Here is a 19,980-nt window from a genome sequence, read left to right as displayed (position 1 = left end):
CCTGTAGTCTTCGAGGTGACCGATGTGGAAAAAGCAATCGAAGACATGTCAAAAAACAAAGCGCCAGGCCCTGATGGGGTACCAGCGGACTTGTATAGATGTTTCCCCAAATTTTGGGCTAAAATTCTGACTAATGTCTTCAATGCCTCTAGTACAGCCGGGTTTCCGACATCGTGGGCTACATCTGTCATAGTTCCGATATTTAAAAAAGGGGCTAGAGGGGACCCTTCGTGCTACAGACCAATCTCCCTGATAGACTCAGCAGTGAAGATCTTGGGCAGAGTTATTTTGCATAAACTTAGGGATTGGCTAGATGGCAGGGGGGTCCTCTCTAACCTTCAATACGGATTTAAAGAACATAGGAGTACTTTGGACCAATGCCTGAACTTACACCTCCTTATAAGCAAATATACAGTGGCCAAAGAAGGCTTTTTGTACATGGGTTTTATGGATCTCTCCTCAGCGTTTGATCTAGTAAATCGGTCCAAACTCTGGTCAATCTTACGAGAAATAGGTATTGACCCACCATTGGTTAATTTTTTAGATGTTTTGCATCAGGACCTTTTGGCGTCAGTCAGGGTTACTCGGGAGGGACGTTGCACTTGTCACTTTAGCTCAAAGAGGGGTGTTAGACAAGGATGTATTCTGGCCCCCGTTCTTTTTACTATATACATCAATGCCTTAGAGATGTCTCTGGGTGTGGCCACTTTGGATGTCCCGCGTACAGGGGAGTCTGTTATTCCGGTTCTCCTATACGCGGATGACGCAGTTTTATTGACACGTACTGGTCTTGGTCTCCAGCGGCTACTGGACCATTTTGGTAGCTTCATGGAGTCCTTGGATTTAAAAGTCAATATTAAAAAGTCGCATGTCATGGTGGCTGGGGTTCGAAGTAGGAACCTTTTTTTGTAACGGTGCCGAAGTAACTAAGGTCCCGGTTTCTACATATCTCAGGGTCCTCTTTGACGAAAAAGGAACCTGGGGACCACAGCAGAAGCTCAAAAGCAATACGGTAGCTAGATCTACCTCAGCACTCTTGGGTTTTGCTAAGCGGCAGGGGGCAAGACCAATGGAGGCAATATTAAAAATGTATACATCTAAATGTTTGGTGATTGCTACTTACGGTGCATTCTTACGGGGTTACACAGCTCAGGACAAGATACAAGTGGCGGAAAATACGTTTTTAAGATCTCTCCTAGAACTTCCCCAACGACCCCAACCTATTCTTTACACACAGAACTGGGTTTAGGTTATATCACAGATCAGTTAAAAGTTGCTCCACTGATCTGTTGGGTGAAAACTTGGCTGAACGAAGAAATCACTTTGAACCACCAGATCCTCAGTGATTGTCTATCCATGGCAACGGTAAATAGGGTCCCATGGCTGGTGTACGTTAGAGCGATGCTCGCCAAGCTTGGGCATCCTGAGATATACACATCACCTGAATTTATTAAAAAAGAGGATATAAGCTGGATTAAGAACAATTTTTTTAATATGCTAGAAAGGGAACGGGAGGAGCGGGAGCTAAAGAAACCGTGTGTCAAAGCTAATTATGTATTATTAACTACCCACTCACTGGAACCATATCTGAAAATTGTAACTAAGCCATTTCATCGCCAGCGGTTGACCAGATTCCGTTTTAACCTAATCCACTTAACTCTAGGAGTTTTTCAATCATGGGGCAAACCAGAAAATTCTATGCCATGCTCCTGTGATAATTTTTCTACACAAGACACGTTGCGTTTTGTTGTGTTTTGTGAGTATTATTCTGTGGTCCGAATTTTTTTTTTAACCCCAATTCTAAGAGAGGCGGGTTTTTTACAAGTTCGGCCCGCTTTGTTTTATTTGCAAATGCTAAGTGGCACACGTGACATTTATTGCGTTGCAAGTTTCCTGGTGGCTGCTGCCCGTATCAATAATAAAAAGATTGCCCGCCCATAGTACCCTAGCCTGACTTTTAGCTGGTTTAGATGTTTATCTTTTTAAATAGTTGATGTATTCTTTTGCCTCATTGTATAATGTATACTGATTGCACTTATTGTGTGTATCTATATCAAATTGTAATCTTTTATGAAATGTGTTTTATCCTGTCCTTTATGATTTTAAGTAATCGAATAAAGTGTTTTGACTGACTGACTGACTGATAAGAAAGGCTCAGAACCTCATATCGCCATCCCCGTTAACAGGAACATCACCACACATCTCCAGTAGGTTCAGCTGGAGTGGAAAATTAGTATAATCTTTAGTGAGCGCAGCGAACTGAGCAATTAACCGAGCCTCAAATCCTATGTACTACCATGGTAGTGGAAGCATTTTTGTAAAAGCTTGTGTGTACCTTATTAATTTTAAATAATTCTGCATATGTATGTACTAGGCAATAAGAACTGCCTAGTTATCGGTCTTTTTATGATAATCAAGTATAGTTTTTAGATTTAAGAAAAGGATTTTGTTTTTAAAGTCAACTTGTTGTGCTTGTATGTATTATGAAGAATCTTAACATTCACATTTTTAATGTGCTGCATATATGCTTTTGTACTTTTATGGTCTGTTGACCAAATAAAGTTATTGGTTTGGACTAAAAGTTGTTAATGCCTGAAAATCTTGTTCTACAGAATTCAGGACTAGCTACTTTTGGTTTGTGAGGTCAGTAGGAGATCCTTTAACTTGAGAACCATGAGAATACTATCCCGGAAGGTACAGATATGGCGTTTAGGATGCAGACCACTATATTAGTGCAAGTACTTTTCACAATCTCAACAGCTGAAGAGTTGAATTTGTGTGTCCCTCATGTGCAGGTCATTTGAAATTAAGATGTAGTAAACAGGTTGGTTGCAACAGAAGGGTGGGTGCGTGAAAATACCTTTTTTTTTACCCTGTGGCTAAAATAAAGGAATTCAGATTAACTAATTTACAAATGCAGTCTTGATGGGGCTAGATAACTCAACCCACTTAACTTTTTCATAAACGGTGTAAAAAACTGTAGAACAATAAATCCCTTCTTCTGAGGAAAGAAACCACTCCAATTTCAATTGTAAGATTAAGGCCATGATGTAAGTTGCTGTACAAGCATGATCACATGCACTACTAAGGGTCTGAAAAATCATATAAATCCAACACAACCATATCCAAAATCACTTACAATAGCTGGAGGACATACTTTTGATGTTGGAAAATAAGCTACATATTTTGAGGTATTGGCCAAAATGGCTTACAAATTGAGCTGATGCAGAGTTGGATTTATCCACGATAAAATTAATTATTGACAAGGGCATCATACTAGTTCTTGTCTAAAGGAGCTGGGGTAGTTTACTCGAAAGCACCCAAAGAGTTATGCCCTGCCACCAGCTGCAACAAAAATGGTGACTTAGGGTTAGTTATATTAAATTTCTATACCATTTTGCTCTGTATGGTCAACGGCTCTTGCGAATTATTCAAGATTATAGAATTGTACTGGCATATAGAAACATTTAGAGATATCACATAACAAAGGTGACTGAAAAACAAGTACTGCTTGTTGAGCAAGTAGATAAGGAAAATGTAACCTATAAGCAACAATAGCTTTGAGCCTGAGGCTACTCTAATTAAACATTCTGCATTTTATCCTGTCATTTAGTGGTTGAGCTTGCAGAGGCAGCTTGTTTACCTGCAGAAAGGTTTTAGGTCTTGACAAAGAATGTGAAGAGGACATTAACCTACAATCATCCAAGTCCCACATTGAAGACCATATTTTTTTTACCATTTGGTTTGCAAGCAGGCACACAAATAGTCTGCTTTTGGTAGTGGGATCAAGACACTCGCTATTGGCTCCTGCACTATAAAATAAATAACGTAGTACTGCTCTCAAAGCTCTGGCAGTCTGGAGCCCTGGAAGACAGAGGCCAGGAAACCAAATACCATCAATAATACAATACTTAGGGCTCATTAAGAACAGGTTCACAATTACAGGACTAATGAGTCTGTTCAGTTACTTGCACTAACCTCTGAGGGCTTCACCCATGCAAGGGCACTTGGTATTGCTTGAGCAGCAAGTTTCAGGTAGCAGCATCTGTAAAAATATGGGGAATTTATCATACAGAGGGCTTTTCTACATTTCAACAAGGTTATTTGGAAAAGAGGGGTTGTCATGTTACAATTTTTGCAATCTATACAGCACATGTTCAAAACAGTTTTACCGGGCACCCTTGAGGGGAGAAACTCGCATATTAAAAGTGTGCACATAATAAAAGTGTGCACTTAGGAAATTATCGGACAGATGATAGGAGACAGACAATAGGTTTCAAGGTAACTTTCAGAGATGTAAAGACTAGATCCAGGCCAGGCAAATAAAATAGGAGGTATACAGTAAATTAATGTTACTTACCCTGTAAGCATCTATCGTAGCGTGTAGTGCCGTAGGTTAATATGCTTAGCATTATCCTGCCATCTAGTGTTGAGCTTTGACGATTACAAATTATTTTTCTTCAAAGAAGTCTGAGTCACAAGGTATAGTGACTGCTCCTCCGGTGTGTACTGCGCATGTTCCCTGGCTCCTTTGTTAGATTTTTTGGCTAATCAGGCGAGCGTTCGAAAAGGAGACATATAGTGATAGATTAGAAAAAAAGCATAGAAGTGTGAGTGTGGAATTTAGTGTGCTAAATATAGTAGCTAAGACTCAGCCATGGTCCGTGCAAGTAACAGCAGTGGGGCAGTGGGGTCACATGGGGGTATTTCGATGGATGATGCCAATGGAAAAGTAATTATTTAATTCTCCCTCTGCATCGTCCCTCGACATCTGGCTCCACAGCTGTTACCTGCACGGACCGCGGCTGCTACCAAAAGCCTCCGGAGAGGAGGGTGGATGCATATGAATCTACAGCACTACACGCTACAAATAGATGGTTACAGGGTAAGTAACATACTCCATTCGTAGCATGTTTTGGCTGTAGACAGAAATACTTATCATTGAATTTAAAGCAGTGCTCACTTTTGGTGGCTAACGATTGTAGTACTTGTTTGAAATAGTGTTTCAAGTACAGCTAGACCCACCCCTTGCTTTTTGATTCGTGAAGACTGTGCGAAGTTGGCCTGGCATATGCTGTCCACTATTCTAGTGGGCACCTTGCCCCAGTCCAAACGACCCTTAGGTTTAAAGACAACCTATATAGAAAGCTATCCTAGTGGTAGCTGTGGAGAGCAGCCTTCAGGCTAAGTCTTGAAGGAATGTAAAGCAGCTTGTTATACCAGTCTATAATCTCATGAAGGACCAAATGAAAGGAGAACCACACCAGGTATATATATAACATATATGTATTTATTCTAAACACATCTCTCCAATCTCTTTATGAGGCTAGAGGCAAAAGTACATTCAGTAAACTTATTTAGCACAGAGTAAATTAGCACAATATATGGTTAGCCCTAGGGGCGTACCAAATATATATATATATACTAAGAATGTGATATAAGAAACACGATAGACAGAGACCAGGCCTAGAGCCTGTAGAGCAGTTGGGGCAACCAGGAAGCACCTAAGGTAGTGACGCAGGGGACCCACGGGGACGCGTGCAGTGTCTAACCACAGCCGCAAATCACCATTGACTTCTATGGAGAAAGTTGCGATTAGAATTTTAAACATTAAGGGACACTCAGAATTGACTAGGAGCAAACCCCTTTAGAACTAGGCAGTTCTAGAGTCAATACCCACGGGAGCACCGGAGTACTCAAGTTACCTCACCCAGGGAAGCCGGGTGCATAGGTGTCTTTTCGTGTCGGGTTTCGTCGTCCTTTTCTATGGCGAGCTGCAGAAAAGTGCTGCAGGGACCAAGTGGAAAGTGTCCGGATGCATCCAAATGTGGATTGGCGATCTGAAGAACCTGAAAGCAGAGGAGACAGAGTCTGGGTCACTTGCCAGTGAACAGGAGAGCGATGAGAAGATGCTCACCGATGTAGGGTGATTTCAGGTGAAAAAGGTGAACTCTTCAGCCACCAGGACCAGGAGGCGTTGACAACGACCAGGAGCTGGATTCGAGCTGACCTACAAATGATTTCGAGTGCTGCGGTGTCAGTATCTGGATTGGATCCAACAAGCCTAGGCAACAGCAACCCACGCAGAAAGCAAAGATTTGGCTTTGGTGCAGACCAGCAAGGTCTGATGGACTAGCCCTTTGGAGGGGAGTCAGGTCACGTCTGGGGCAACCAGGGAAGCCCAAGAAACAGAAGAGTTACCTTTGTGAGGACCCACCAGTCGACGGAACCATTGATCGCGAAGGGGCCTCGAGCGGAAATGATAGAAGCGGGCTCACGGAACACTCGTAGAGTGTAGGCCCACAATCTTCAGCGCAGAGGGTGCTCGGGCTTGGACTACAAGTAGCCCAATGCACAACTTCGGGAAAGCTCGGGAAGTCGATGCACTTGCAAATGCGCACGGTGTCCAGGGGTTCCGGTTCCACGTCACTCGTGAGGGCTGCGGGTCTCAGCTTTTCTGGGATCTCATGTCGGCCTCGGAGAAGTCTGGTCCTGTGTCGCAAATCTGTTGGGATCCGGCGGAAGCCTTGGAAATGCTTGAGCAGGGGTGTCACCCCTTCACCCCAAGGGAGATCCTTCCATCTTCTAGTTGAAATAGAATGTGGAAGTTCCAGGATATGTTGCAGAGTTTCATCCAGGTATAATCTAAAGTCCTAAGGACTGGGTTCCTATACTTTTAATAAGTTTAGGGGTTGGACTTACTCTAGGGTCCCACCTATGGGAGGACCCAGGGAGAGGATGGTTACACCCCCTTCCCTTTGTCCAGTTACGTGCCAGAGCAGGGGCTGAGTGCCCCTGCAACCGGTTTGAACAGTGGTATTCACAGGAACACCAAGTGTGCCCCCAGCACTGTCTGAAAAGCATTCTATGAATGCTGCCAGCCAGCCCCAATACACTAAAGCCAGTCTGGGAGGTGGTTACACCTGCCTGTGACAGGAAATCTATTGTCCAGACCTCCCCAGCTAGAGTTTCGTCCAGCAGCAGGAGGTCAGACCAGAGACATTTGTGATGCCAGGGCTCTTTTAAACTATTACCGGTTAAGCAAGTATGTACATGTCTTCGAGTTACTTACTTACTTGTGTAACGATATATCTGTAAGAGACATTAGTTAGTGATAGATTCCTTACCTTAGAATATCGCCAGGCGTAAGACTGGATCTAGAAAGTTTCCGTAAGCAGTACTCCTGCGCGTCGGTAGGCGTTGTAGTACAGCTCTGCGTATGTCGTTGGCGTCGTAGTCGCCGAGATGTCGTCACTGGAGCTACTTAGATGTGCCCACAGCGCTGACATCAGTTCTGTCCACCACTTTCCGCACCAGGAACGCAGAGCCATGCATGATACTGACCACTGGTGCATTGAAACTAGGGCCCTGAAAGGGATGACCTTAACCCCAGAAATCAGTTGGCAGAACGGGGAGGATGGGTGGGGCGGTAAGGAATCTATCACTAACTAATGTCTCTTACAGATATGTCATTACACAAGTATGTAACTTGTGCATCTGAAAGAGACACGTTAGTGATAGATTCCTTACCTTAGAATAGATACTTCAGCAATACTAACCCCGGTAGTGGGTGTGCGAACTAAGAACACACCAGAAAGTCACGGAGAACATAACTGCCAAAGAAGCCGTCTCTCCGGAATTCACTGTCAAGGCAATAATGCTTAGTGGGTGGAGCTTCTCTTCCTCTCCGGAAGGGTGCGGAAAGAAAGTGGGCAAGGTGATAGTTTGCCCAATCTGGAAGGCAGTGACAACCTTTGGCAAGAAGGAAGGACGAGTGCAAAGCACAACCTTGTCCAGATGAACCAACACAAAAGGAGGCTTACAGAACAAAGTCTGGAGCTCACTCATACGCCTAGCAGAGGTGATGGCAACCAGGAAAGCAGTCTTCTAAGTTAATAAACAAAGAGGACAGTTGTGAAGCGGCTCAAAAGGAGCGCACATCAGAAAAGTAAGAACCAGATTCAAGTCCCACTGCGGCATCACAAACGGAATAGGAGGGAAAAGGTGTGTAATGCCTTTGAGAAATCTATTTAAAACAGGGGTCTTGAAAAGGGCTGCTCAGGGAGCCTGAGAAACGCCGAAATTGCAGAAAGATAGCCCCTATAGTGACCATAGCAGAGCCCTGCTGGGCAAGAGAAAGAAGGAGCAAAAGGACGTCTGAAAGAGGGGCAGGAAGGGGATCCACAGCCATGGCTATGCACCATGCCACATATTTGTTCCACCTGTAGACGTATACTTATTTAGTGGAGGGACGCCTGGCTGCCAGAATAGTATCATAGACTTCAGGAAGCAAGTCAAAGGTAATCTACTGTCGCCGCTCAATCTCCAAGCATGTAGGTGGAGGCTGGACAGGTTCGGGTGGAGGACTGTCCCCTGCTGCTGCGACAAAAGATCCTCCCGAATAGGAAGTCGGATCGAGGATCCATGCTCAAACGGAGTAGCTCGGGATACCTAACTCTTTGAGCCCAGTTCGGGGCCACAAGAATGACTTGGACTTGGTCGCCCCTGATCTTCTTCAGCACTCTGGGTAGAAGTGGTATAGGCAGAAAGGCGCACAATAGATCGCAACTCCCCTCGTGACAGAAAGCGTCACAGAGCGAATGCCGCATTGGAAATTCCAAGGCGCAGAAGTGATGACATTGCACGTTCTCTTCGGTGGCGGATAGATCTTACCAAGGCTCTCCCCACTGTTGAAAGAGATCTTGTGCCACCTCCGAGTGAAGTCGCCATTCGTGATACATCAGGCACCAGCGGCTGAGTTTGTCCGCCCTGGCATTCAAAGAACCTGCCTGGTCTTGAACCGTCAAGGAAATGCCTCCTGACGTAGGGTCCACGAACCCATCCCGCCTTTTTTGTTGCAATACCACATGGCGGAGGTGTTATCTGTGAACACCAGCACCACCTTCCCCTTGACAGAGGTAAGGAATGCTTTCAGTGCAAGAAGGATCGCCTGAAGCTTCAGAAGGTTGATATGGAGCAAGGACTCCGCCGTAGACCTACCTAGAGGCCTCTGATCTCCGCCTCCCTATGTGGCCACTACTGTGTGCTCCGGCTGGGGAAGTGGGAGGGATCTGCCGCTGACCCAATGCTGATTCGTGAGCCACCACTGCAATTGTTTTGTAGTGCCCTCCGAGATCTGGATGTAGGCGGACAGGTTCCCCTGATGCTGTGCCTACTGGAACTTCAGGTCCCACTGCAGAGCCCGTATTTGCCATCTGGCATGGTTGGGTAGCAAAATGCATAAGGCCATGAGGCTCAGCAGCCTCAAGGTCGTCCTGATCGAAACCAAGGACAAGGGCTAAAAGATCGGAATCATTGCCCGAATGTCCATGACTCACTGTTCGGGAGGATAAACCCAAAACTGAACTGTGTCCAGAACCGCTAAGATGAAGAGGGATTTCTGAGAGGGAATCAGGTGCATCTTTGGCACATTGATGGAAAACCCCAGCAAATGCAGGAGTGCGGCCGTTGTCTGGAGGTGGGAGATGACTGTTTGGGGTGAGCCCGCCTTCAACAACCAGTCGTCGAGATAGGGGGAAGACTGAAACCCCTGATCTGCGCAGATGAGCTGAGACCACCGCCATTACTTTGGTGAACACCCGAGGGTCGTTGGTAAGGCCAAAGGGGAACGGTGAACTGAAAATGCTACTGCCCTACCATGAATCGTAGTTAACGCCGGTGGGCCGTCAGGACGGGGATATGAAAATACGCATCCTGCAGGTACAACACTACCATCCAGTCTGCGGGTCGAGGTCAGACAAAATCTGAGCAAATGTGAGCATCTTGAACTTCTCCTTCCGGAGGAAGCAATTGACGTTCTGAAGGTTTAAGATAGGACGCAGGCCTTTGTCCTTCTTTGGAACCAAGAAGTAGTAGGAGTAACAACCATGACCTACTTCTGGCATCTGAACACGCTTGATGGCCCCCTTCGCAAAGAGGGCCATAACTTCCTGCCGGAGTAGTGCCAAGTGATCCACCGACATGCAGTAATACTGTGGTGGCATGGCTGGGTGGGTTGTCTCGAAGGGGAGGGAGTAACCCCTTTGGACAATTTGCAGAACTCACCTGTCCGATGTGATGGTGCACCAGTGGTGGAGGTGATTGCAAATCCTGCCACCCAGTGGCGTCTGGTGGGCCTTAAACACCGAAATAGGAAGGTTTGGAGGCAGTGGTAGCAGGAGTGGTGGTTGACTGACCTGTATGCTGGCCCCGTGACCCACCTCTGCGGGTCCCACATCCGCGCTGAGACTGTTGCTGCGCAGGCCTGTGGCTCTGGAACAAACGTCCTTGGACACCCTTTTCTTGACCACGAAAGGAGCGAAAAGCAGAAGCGGAAGGAGTGCGTGTGGCCGAATGGCCTAAGGACTTGGCTGTAGCCCGCAAATCCTTAAAACACTCCCTTGTGCAATCCGCCTTATCACCAAATAGGTGAGTGCCATCAAAGGGCATGTCCATGAATGTGTTCTGGACATCCCCGGAAAAGCCAGTCGTTCTCACCCAGGCGTGGCGGCATAGAGCCACTGTCGCGGAAATTGCCCTGCCCAGCGAGCCAGCAGTGTCAAGACCACAAAGGATCGTGAACTTGGCTGCGTCTCTCCCCTCAGCAATAGCTTGGGAGAGTACTGTCCGAGCCTCCACCAGACACTGAGGCAGCACTTGAGCAACCATATCCCACACAGAATGGGACTAACGGCCCCAGAGACATGCGGTGTTGACAGACTGCAGTCCTGAACTGGCGGAAGAAAACATCTTCTTCTTAAACTGCTCCAGTTTCTTGGATTCCCTGTCCGGTGGTGTGGAAGGGAACGCGCTTGGGGACGCAGAGACTTGGACAACCAAGCTCTCTCTCAGGGGTAGGGTGTTAGGAGAAGAAAACAGAGTTGCCTGGTGCCGGGCGATGGCGTCGGGCCACGTTTTTATCCACAGAAGCCCCTGTTTTGGGCCTGGACCAGGTGCCCAAAAGAACGTCTGAGAGTGCATCATTAAAGTTCAGCAGCAGCTCCGTAGAGGAAGACGCCGGCCGAAGCATCTGTGTCAGGAGGTTAGTCTTGACGGCCAGAGTAGTAAGCTCGAGGTTGAGAGCCTTGGCTGCCCTAGGCAACACCATAGATTAGGAACCAGCCTCCTCCGTAGCCACGGAAGAAGGAGATAGTAAGCCAGGTTTCTGAGTATAATCCTGTAACCTGCATCCCCCAGATCCACATCCCAGTCCGGGTCTAACTCACATTGTGCTGCGAGAGGGTCCTCAGACCCCTCCCAGCCCTCCACATGCCGGACAGGTGGAACATAAGGCGGTGGGTGAAGAAAGGGAAAGAAATTCCCTATCGTCATCAGCACCAGTCGACATCCTTCTGGCAATGTCTCAATGTCGGGGAGGAAGCCGGGGACGGATGCGGCCGACGGCGTCAATGTGAGTGGAGATCATACAGGGCCAACCGACATGGACAGGGATCCATGGGGGTCTCTCGATGTCAATACCAAAGTTGACGTCGAGGCTGGTGCCGGCTACGACTAAGCACAAGGACCCCCAGTTGGGCCCGAAGGTACACCGGTGGGCAGGAAGGTCCGAAGACACGTGCCATGGCTCAAAAAAAACTCCTGCAGCTGGGCCGGAGTCGCAGATTGACCTGGAAAAGGGCAGGTAGGCCATCTGCAACTGTGGAGGCGCTGCAGGGGTGGTGCCACCCACAGCCTCAGCCCCATCACGCGAACGGCTAGGGGAAGGCAAAGAGCGAGGGCACTTCGACTTTGTGTGCTTCGCCTTACGGACTACGAGTGCGAAGACTTCGAATGGTGGTGATGGCTCTGCGGGCGGTCCCTCGACCTCCCCCAGGACGGGGACCTGGAACGGCGCAGAACCGACTCCCGGGCCCTCTAGCCACTATCGGGCTCCCGCAAAGTTTTCGGAGCCATGGCCCAGCAGTGGGGGCATGACTCGGAGTCGTGGTCGCGCCCCAGACAGTAGAGGCACTCACTGTGCGTGTCCGTCACCGACGTCGCGCAAGACTTAAAACCGGGCATCCCTATGAACCTGGAGTGTTAGTACTCAAAAGACAAATCCCAAAAAACTCAGTCAAAAAATGACTGGGGGTACAGCTCTCTCCGGATCTGTGCTTGCTGGCGTGGAAAGGAATATGCTACTTACCAGTATGCATCTGTTCTTGGCATGTAGGGCTGCTGACATTCATATCTGTGCATAGATCGCCGCCTAGTGTTGGGTCCGGATGATTGCACCTTGTTGTCCTGGAAGAGTCTTCGAAGTATCACAAGATAGGTGGCTCCTCCCTTGGATTACAGTGCGCATGGGCATCCTCTACATCTTGAGATTGTTTTTCGCCACTGTGGCAGAGGTGGAGTATAGTACAGTATGAAATGTCCATGCAAAAGAGAGAATGCTACAGCTGTAACAGGCACCGGCGAGGAGGGTGGGCGATATGAATGTCAGCAGCCCTACATACCAAGAGCAGATGCATACTGGTAAGTAGCATATTCCGTTCGAGGCATGTGGGCTGCTGAATTCTTATCTGTGCATAGACTGTATAGCAGTATCTCCTCTAGCGGTGGCCACCTGTGCCAGCTGCAGCGGTTTGAAAAAGAGTTTTAAGAACAGCCTGTCCTACAGCAGATTGCTGTTTGGAATGTACGTCTACACAATAATGTTTTGTGAAAGTGTGTATGGTAGACCATGTGGCTGCTCTACAGATATCCTCAAGGGGAATATTTCTTAGGAAAGCCATGGATGCCCCCATTTTGCGCGTGGAGTGTGCTCTTGGGGGGACTGTTAAAGTGCGTTTAGCTTTTTGATAGCATATTTGAATGCACTTAACTATCCATCTGGCTATTCCTGACTTTGATATGGGATTTCCTGAATGCCTTTGTCCTGTCAACATAATATAGCAGAGTTCTTTTGACATCTAGGGTGTGTAGGGCTCTTTCAGCTATTGACTGTGGATTTTGGAAGAACACTGGCAGTTCTATAGATTAGTTGATGTGGAAATTGGATATGACTTTTGGCATAAACTTAGGGTTTGTTTGAAGTACTACCCTGTTTGCGTGTATTTGCATAAAGGGTTCTTGAATAGTTAGTGCATGTAGCTCGCTAACTCTTCTAAGTGAGGTAATAGCAATAAGGAAAGCGACCTTCCATGTGTGAAATTGTAGTTCACATGAATGTAGGGGTTCAAAGGGAGGCCCCATAAGTCTGGTGAGTATAACGTTTAGATTCCAGACTGGTGAAGGTGGGTTTTTTGGAGGAATTACTCTTTTGAGGCCCTCCATGAACACTTTTATTGCTGGTACTTTAAACAGTGAAAGGTGTTGTCTGTTTTGGAAGTATGCTGCTATAGCAGCTAAGTGTAGTCTTATAGAAGAATAAGCTAGGTTTTAGTCTTTGATGAGGCACTACTGAAAGTTCTAGGAACTTTGTGTACCATGGTTGCCTTGCCCATGTTGGAGCAACTAGGATCATTGTGACTGACTGTTGCCGGAGTTTGCGTGTCACTAGTGGAATTAGTGGAGCTGGGGGGAAAAGCGTACGCAAATCTGCCTGACCAGTTCATCCAAATCGCATTGCCCTGTGACAACGGATGTGGGAACATGGCGGCAAAGTACTGGCATTTTGAGTTTTCTTTTGTGGCAAACAGATCTATTTCTGGGTACCCCCATTTTTGAAAGAATGGTTGGAGGACTTGAGGGTGAATCTCCCATTCGTGTAGCTGCTGGCTGTGTCTGCTGAGTAGATCCGCTATTTGATTGTCCTTTCCTGGGAGGTGTTTTGCCAGGAGAAAGATGTTTTTTGGAATTGCCCACTTCCACATGCTTTGCGCTAAGTGAGACAGTTTTAGAGAGTGCGTTCCTCCCTGTTTCTGTATGTAGTACATAGCTGTTATGTTGTCCGTCCGGATCAAAACAGTCTTGTTGTACAGGTGTTTCTGGAATGCTTTTAGAGCTAGAAATATTGCTAGCAACTCCAAATGGTTGATATGCAATTTTTTCTGCACGGTTGTCCAGAGACCCTGCACTGTGTATTGGAGTACGTGGGCTCCCCAACCTAACAGTGATGCGTCCGCTGTCAACACTAACTGTGGAACCTGCTCTTGGAACAGTCGTCCTTTGGAAAGGTTTTGTGGGTTCCACCACTGCAGAGAGTTGTATGCACGACTGTTTACCAACACTAGGTCCTTCAATAGTCCCTGAGCTTGGTTCCACTGGTTTGCTAGGCATTCCTGCAGTGGATGCATGTGAAGTCGGTCATGAGGGACAATCAAAATGCAGGAGCCCATCATGCCTATAAGCTGCATGAACACTCGAGCTGACAGAGTGTTGTGGTTGGAATTTGCGAATGAGCATTTGCATACTGGTTATTCTCCCTGCGTTTGGATATTACTTTGCTAGCGAGGTGTTTATAGTAGCTCCCAGATATTGCTGTATGTGGGATGGCTGTAGGTTGGATTTTGGGTAGTTTATTGAAAAACCTAAGCTGTGTAGCAGCTGAAGTGTTTGAGACATATGGCTTTTGCACTGTTTGTACGATTTTGCTTGTATCAGCCAATCGTCCAAGTATGGATAAGATGAATGTGTTGTCTCCTTAGATGTGCATCTACTGTCGGTAGACATTTTGTGGACACTGTTGGAGCTGTGGTCACCCCAAAAGGGAGAACTTTGAATTGATAGTGCTGGTTTTGGATTGTGAACCTGAGCTACTTTCTGTGAGAAGGATGTATAGGTATGTGGAAGTATGCATCCTTGAAGTATAAGGTTGCTAGGAAGTCTCCTTGCCTTAGCAACGGTAGGACTTGCTGTAGAGTGATCATGTGGAAGTGCTCCAAAAGTATATACTGGTTTAGGGGTCTGAGGTCCAGTATTGGTCTGAGGGACCCGTCCTTCATGGGAATGAGGAAGTATAGTGGGTATACTACTGTTCCTTGGTGCTGGAGAGGGACTGGCTCTATGGCCCCCTTTTCCAGCATACTTTTCACCTCTTGTTGTAACAGAGCGATGTGTTCTGTGGACATTGGACAGTGTTTGGGTGGTATGTTGGGTGGAGTAGAAGTCAGTTCTAGACAGTAGCCATACTGGATAATTTGTCTTACCCACCTGTCTGTGGGAATGTTGTTCCAGACTGGTAGGAACTTTTGTATTCTTCCTCCGACCAGTGTTATGTGGTCTGGAGGTAGTGTATTGAAGTCACTGTTTTGTGGCAGTTTAGGTTCTGTTGTTATTGCCTCCACGTCCTCTCCCCTTATTGCTATTTCCTCTGTGTCCACCTCGATTGGGACTTTTATTGAAGCTGGACTGGGTATTGGCTTTATATGCCGAGGCACCTTGTGCGGTGTTGCCTCGTGGAGCTCCTCTGTATGATGAGTGCTGTTGGAACTGCAACGCACCCATTGACTTTGCAGTCTCAGTGTCTTTTTTCATTTTATCCAGAATATTATCCACTGCTGGTCCAAAGAGGAAGTCTGGATTGACCGGCTGGTTTAGAATAGTAGATTGCACCTCGCTTTTAAAGCCTGAGATGCGTAGCCATGTGTGTCGTCTTAGGAATGCAGAGCCATGCAAGATACTGACCATTGGTGCATAAAATTAGGGCCCTGAAAAGGATGACCTTAACCCTAGTAATCGCTTCCCAGAAGGGGAGGATGGGTAGGGGGGTAAGGAATCTATCACAAACTAATGTCTCTTACAGATAAATCATTACACAAGAAGTAACTTGTGCATCTGAAAGAGACACTTTAGTGATAGATCCTTACCTTAGAATAGATACCCCAGCAGTACCAACCCCAGTGGTGGGTCTGCGAACAGAATGACACCAGAAAGTCACGGAGAAAGGAACGTTCGAAGAAGCTGTCTCCGGACTGGACTGTCAAGGCAGTAATGTTTGGTAAATGTGTGCAGCGAGGCCCACGTAGATGCCTGACAAATGTCCGGCAAGGGAACGCCACGTCCCAAGGCAGAAGTGGCGGCTGTTGCCCTGGTGGAATGGGCACGCAGCCCCACAGAAGGATCCTTCTCAGCCAACGAGTAACAGGCCTTAATACAGAGAACGACCCACCAAGAGATGGTCCGTTTGTGCACGGCCCAACCTTTTTTGGCACCCACGTAGCCAACAAAGAACTTGTCCTCCACCCGGAACTGATGTGTGTGGCTCAGGTAGAAGGAGAGCGCACGTTTTGGGTCCAGACGCTGGGGCCTCTCTTCCTCTCTGGAAGGATGCAGAAAGAAGGTGGGCAAAGTGATGGTCTGCCCGATGTGGAAGGGCATGACAACCTTTGGCAAAAAAGAAGGAAGGGTCCTCAGAACCACCTTGTCCGGATGAACAGGAAGGAAAGGAGGTTTTGAAGATAGAGACTAGAGCTCACTCACTCTTCTGGCAGAGGTGATGGCAACCAGGAAAGCAGTCTTTAAGGTGAGAAGATGCAGGAGACAATTATGAAGGGGCTCGAAGGGAGCGCACATCAGAAACGTCAAGACAAGGTTTAAGTCCCAATTGAGGCATGATGATCGGCACGGGAGGGAAAGTGTGCATAATGCCTTTCAGAAAACGGTTAACAACTGGGGACTTAAAAAGAGAAGGCTGATCAGGAAGCCGTAGAAAGGCAGAAATGGCCGAGAGATAGCATGTGATAGTGCCCAGAGCAGAGCCCTGCTGGGCCAAAGAAAGAAGGAACAAAAGAACCTCATAAAGAGGGGCAGAAAGGGGATCCACAGGCGTCGCTGTGCACCATGCCACAAATTTGTTCCACCTGCAGGCATATACCGTTTTTGTGGAGGAATGCCAGGCTGCCAGAATGACATCACAGACTTCGGGAGGAAGATCCATAGCTGTCAACTGTCGCCGCTCAATCTCCACGCATGGAGGTGGAGGCTGGACAGGTTAGGGTGGAGGACCGTCCCCTGCTGCTGCGACAGAAGATCCTCCTGAAGAGGCAGTCAGATCGGGGGATCGATCGCCATGCTGAGTAGCTCGGGATACCAGTATTTTCGTGCCCAATCCGGAGCCACAAGGATGACCTGGGCCGGTAGCGCCGAATCTTCTTCAGCACTCTGGGCAGAAGTGGTGTAGCCGGAAAGGCGTACAACAGACCGCAACTCCACTCATGACAAAAAGCGTCGCAGTGCGAGTGCCGCCTTGAAAATTCCAACGTGCAGAACTGATGACATAGGGCGTTCTCTTCGGTGGCGAATAGATCTAACCAAGGCTCTCCCCACTGTTGAAAGAGACCTTGCGACACGTCTGAGTTCAGACGCCATTCGTTATCCATCAAGCACTGGCAACTGAGTTTGTCCTCCCTGGCGGTGAGAGAACCTGTCAGGTGTTGAAACACCAAGGTAATGCCTTGATGTTGCAGCCATGTAAAGAGGCGCAGAGCCTCCTGACATAGGGTCCAGGATCCCACCCATCTTGTTTGTTGCAATACCACATGACAGTGGTGTTGTCCGTGAACACCTGCACCACACTTTCCCGGACAGAGGGAAGTAATGCTTTCGGTGCAAGTCGGAACGCCGGAAGCTCCAAAAGGTTGATATGGAGCCAGGACTCCACTGGAGATCAGAGGCCTCTGATCTCCGCCTCTTCCATGTGGCCTTCCCATCCCAGAAGGGAAGCATCCGTCAACACTGTGTGCTCCGGGCGGTAGCCTGAATATCCTGGACTCGCTGTTCCGGAGGATAAACCCGAAACAGTGTCAAATCCAGAACCGCTCTGATGAAGGGGAGCTTCTGAGAGGGACTCCAGGGCGACTTCGGCACACTGATGGAGAACCCCAGCTAATGCAGGAGGTCAGCCATAGTCTGAAGGTGGGTGACGACTGCCCGGGGTGAGCACGCCTTCAACAACCAGTTGTCAAGGTAGGGGGAAGACTGACAGCCCTGACCTGCGTAGGTGAGCTGCGACCACTGCCATCACCTTTGTGAACACCCAAGGGGCACTGGTAAGGCCGAAAGGGAGAAAAGCTCCTGGTCTACCGTGAACCGCAGGTAACGCCAGTGGGCCGGCAGGATGGTGATGTGAAAATATGCGTCTTGCAAGTTCAACGCTTCCATCCAGTCTCCAGGGTCGAGGGCAACCAGGACCTGAGCCAGAGTCAGCATTTTGAATTTCTCCTCCCAGAGGAAGCAATTGATGTTCTGGAGGTCCAAGATGGGGCGCAGGCCCCCCTTGTCCTTCTTGGAGGCCAGAAAGTAGTGGGAATAACAACCAACCACTGCCTACTTCCTGCCCGGGAACGCACTTGATGGCCCCCTTGGCCAAGAGGGCCGTGACTTCCTGTTCGAGAAGAACCAAATGGTCTCCCGAAATGCGGTGGCACCGTGGTGGCATGCCTGGGGGGCGGGAGGGGACTGAAAGGGTAGGGAGTAACCCCTGTGGATGATCTGCAGCACCCACTTCTCCGACGTAATGTCGCACCAGTGGGGGAGGTGGTGGCCGATCCTGCAACCCACTGGTGTGGGGTGCTCCGCGAAGGTCGGATTAGGAAGATTTGGAGGTAGAAGCAGCGGGGTGGAGGTGGACTGACCCACACGCTGATTCCCAGACCCGCCCCTGCGGAAGCCACGGCCGCACAGAGGCTGGTTCTGCACAGGCTTGTGGAAGGAACGCTAGTAACAAAAAAGAAAGCACAAAGTTCCCCAGTAGGACTAGAAAGAGGGAGTGTCTGTGTGAAAAGCGTGGATAGAGAAGACCAAGAGGGAAAGAAGAAAGGGAAATTTCCCTGTTGGGAACTAGAACCCTCACACACCCAGCAAGCTAGGTGTCATGCTTCATCATATGGGTCCCGCTCCTCGTCAGACTGGCGCTGCAATGTCTGACGGGCACCCACGAAGGGGCTCTTTAGCGGAGATCTTTTGTTCCAGCCATATGGTGCATGGGTGTGAGAGGGCAGAAGAATGTGTAGTCGTGGGAAAGTGGTGGTGAATAAAAAAGGGTAAGTTAGTCCACAAAGATTTTTAAAGACGTGGCTAACTCCCTTGATTAAAATAGTGGAAGAGGAGATAGACGCTAGCAATGTTGGTGGCGAAGATATCTACAACCCTCTGTTTAGGTCGACATGTTTCATGCTAATCTAGCAATTCCTCAGGACCTTGGTGACAAGTACTACACTGTGAATTAAAAACTTATACAACCTCAATTTTATTGGTCTCTGGTGGGCAGGCCAACTGGTCCTGCCTCAAGAGGTGCAACCCTAAGAGTGTCCCTAAGGTGCCCCGCAGTCTGCTCCTGTGGGACCTGCACAAGGAGTCAGGGACCCAAACGGCGTGCGGTCTCTGCCGGTAAACCTACCCCCACGTGCAATCCGTGCGGGATCCGGAGCGACTGGGTGCCTCTTCCCTGGCCACGAAAGGAACGAAAACCAGGAGTGGCCAGGTTCTTTGCAGAAACTCCCAAGGAATTGGCTGTGGCCCGCGAGTCCTTAAAATGCTCCAGTGACTTGTCGGCCTTATCTCCAAACAGGCGGGTGCCATGAAAGGGCATATCCATGAGCGAGCCCTGGACATCGGGCGAGAACCCAGTCGAACGCAATCAGGCGTGCTGTCGCAACACCACAGTTGTAGAAATCGCCCTGCCCAACGAGTCAGCAGTGTCCAAACGACACCGAATGGCGAACTTAGCTGCATCCTTATCTTCGGCAATCGCCTGAGAAAGGACAGCCAGGACCTCCTCAGGACACGGACGCAACACTTGAGCAACAGCATCCCACACTGCGTGGGAGTAGCGGCCCAATAAGCAGGCAGTGTTCACCGACCGTCGCCCGAAGCTGGCCGAAGAGAACAACCGCTAACCAAACTGTTCCAGTTTCTTATAGTCCTTATCCGGAGAAGCCGTGGGAAAGGCACTCTGCGACGTCGAGGTCTGGATGACAAGACTCTTAGGTGTGGGATGAGTGGTCAGAAAGGTGGGGTCACCTGGCGCCGGGCGGTGACGTCTGGCGACATTCTTATCTACAAGGGTCCCTGAGGCTGGCTGCAACCAAGTGCTTA

The 19,980-nt window shown here is 48.4% G+C and overlaps 1 protein-coding gene across 2 annotated transcripts in view; it reads right to left on the bottom strand.

Annotated features, from left to right (window-relative positions):
- The window catches only part of TDRD5 (tudor domain containing 5), a 1,550,608-nt gene that overhangs the window by 683,652 nt on the left and 846,976 nt on the right, over positions 1-19,980 (bottom strand). For both annotated transcript variants that reach the window (XM_086955296.1, XM_086955303.1), the window contains exon 9: positions 3,979-4,045. In XM_086955296.1, coding sequence (XP_086811422.1) covers positions 3,979-4,045 — 67 coding nt within the window. The remainder of the gene's footprint in view (positions 1-3,978; positions 4,046-19,980) is intronic.

This window comes from Lissotriton vulgaris, chromosome 1_1 (genome assembly GCF_964263255.1).
Source record: "Lissotriton vulgaris chromosome 1_1, aLisVul1.2, whole genome shotgun sequence".
Lineage (NCBI taxonomy): Eukaryota > Metazoa > Chordata > Amphibia > Caudata > Salamandridae > Lissotriton > Lissotriton vulgaris.
The sequence above is the reverse complement of the archived record's forward strand: the minus strand, read 5'-3'. Positions and strand labels throughout refer to the sequence as shown.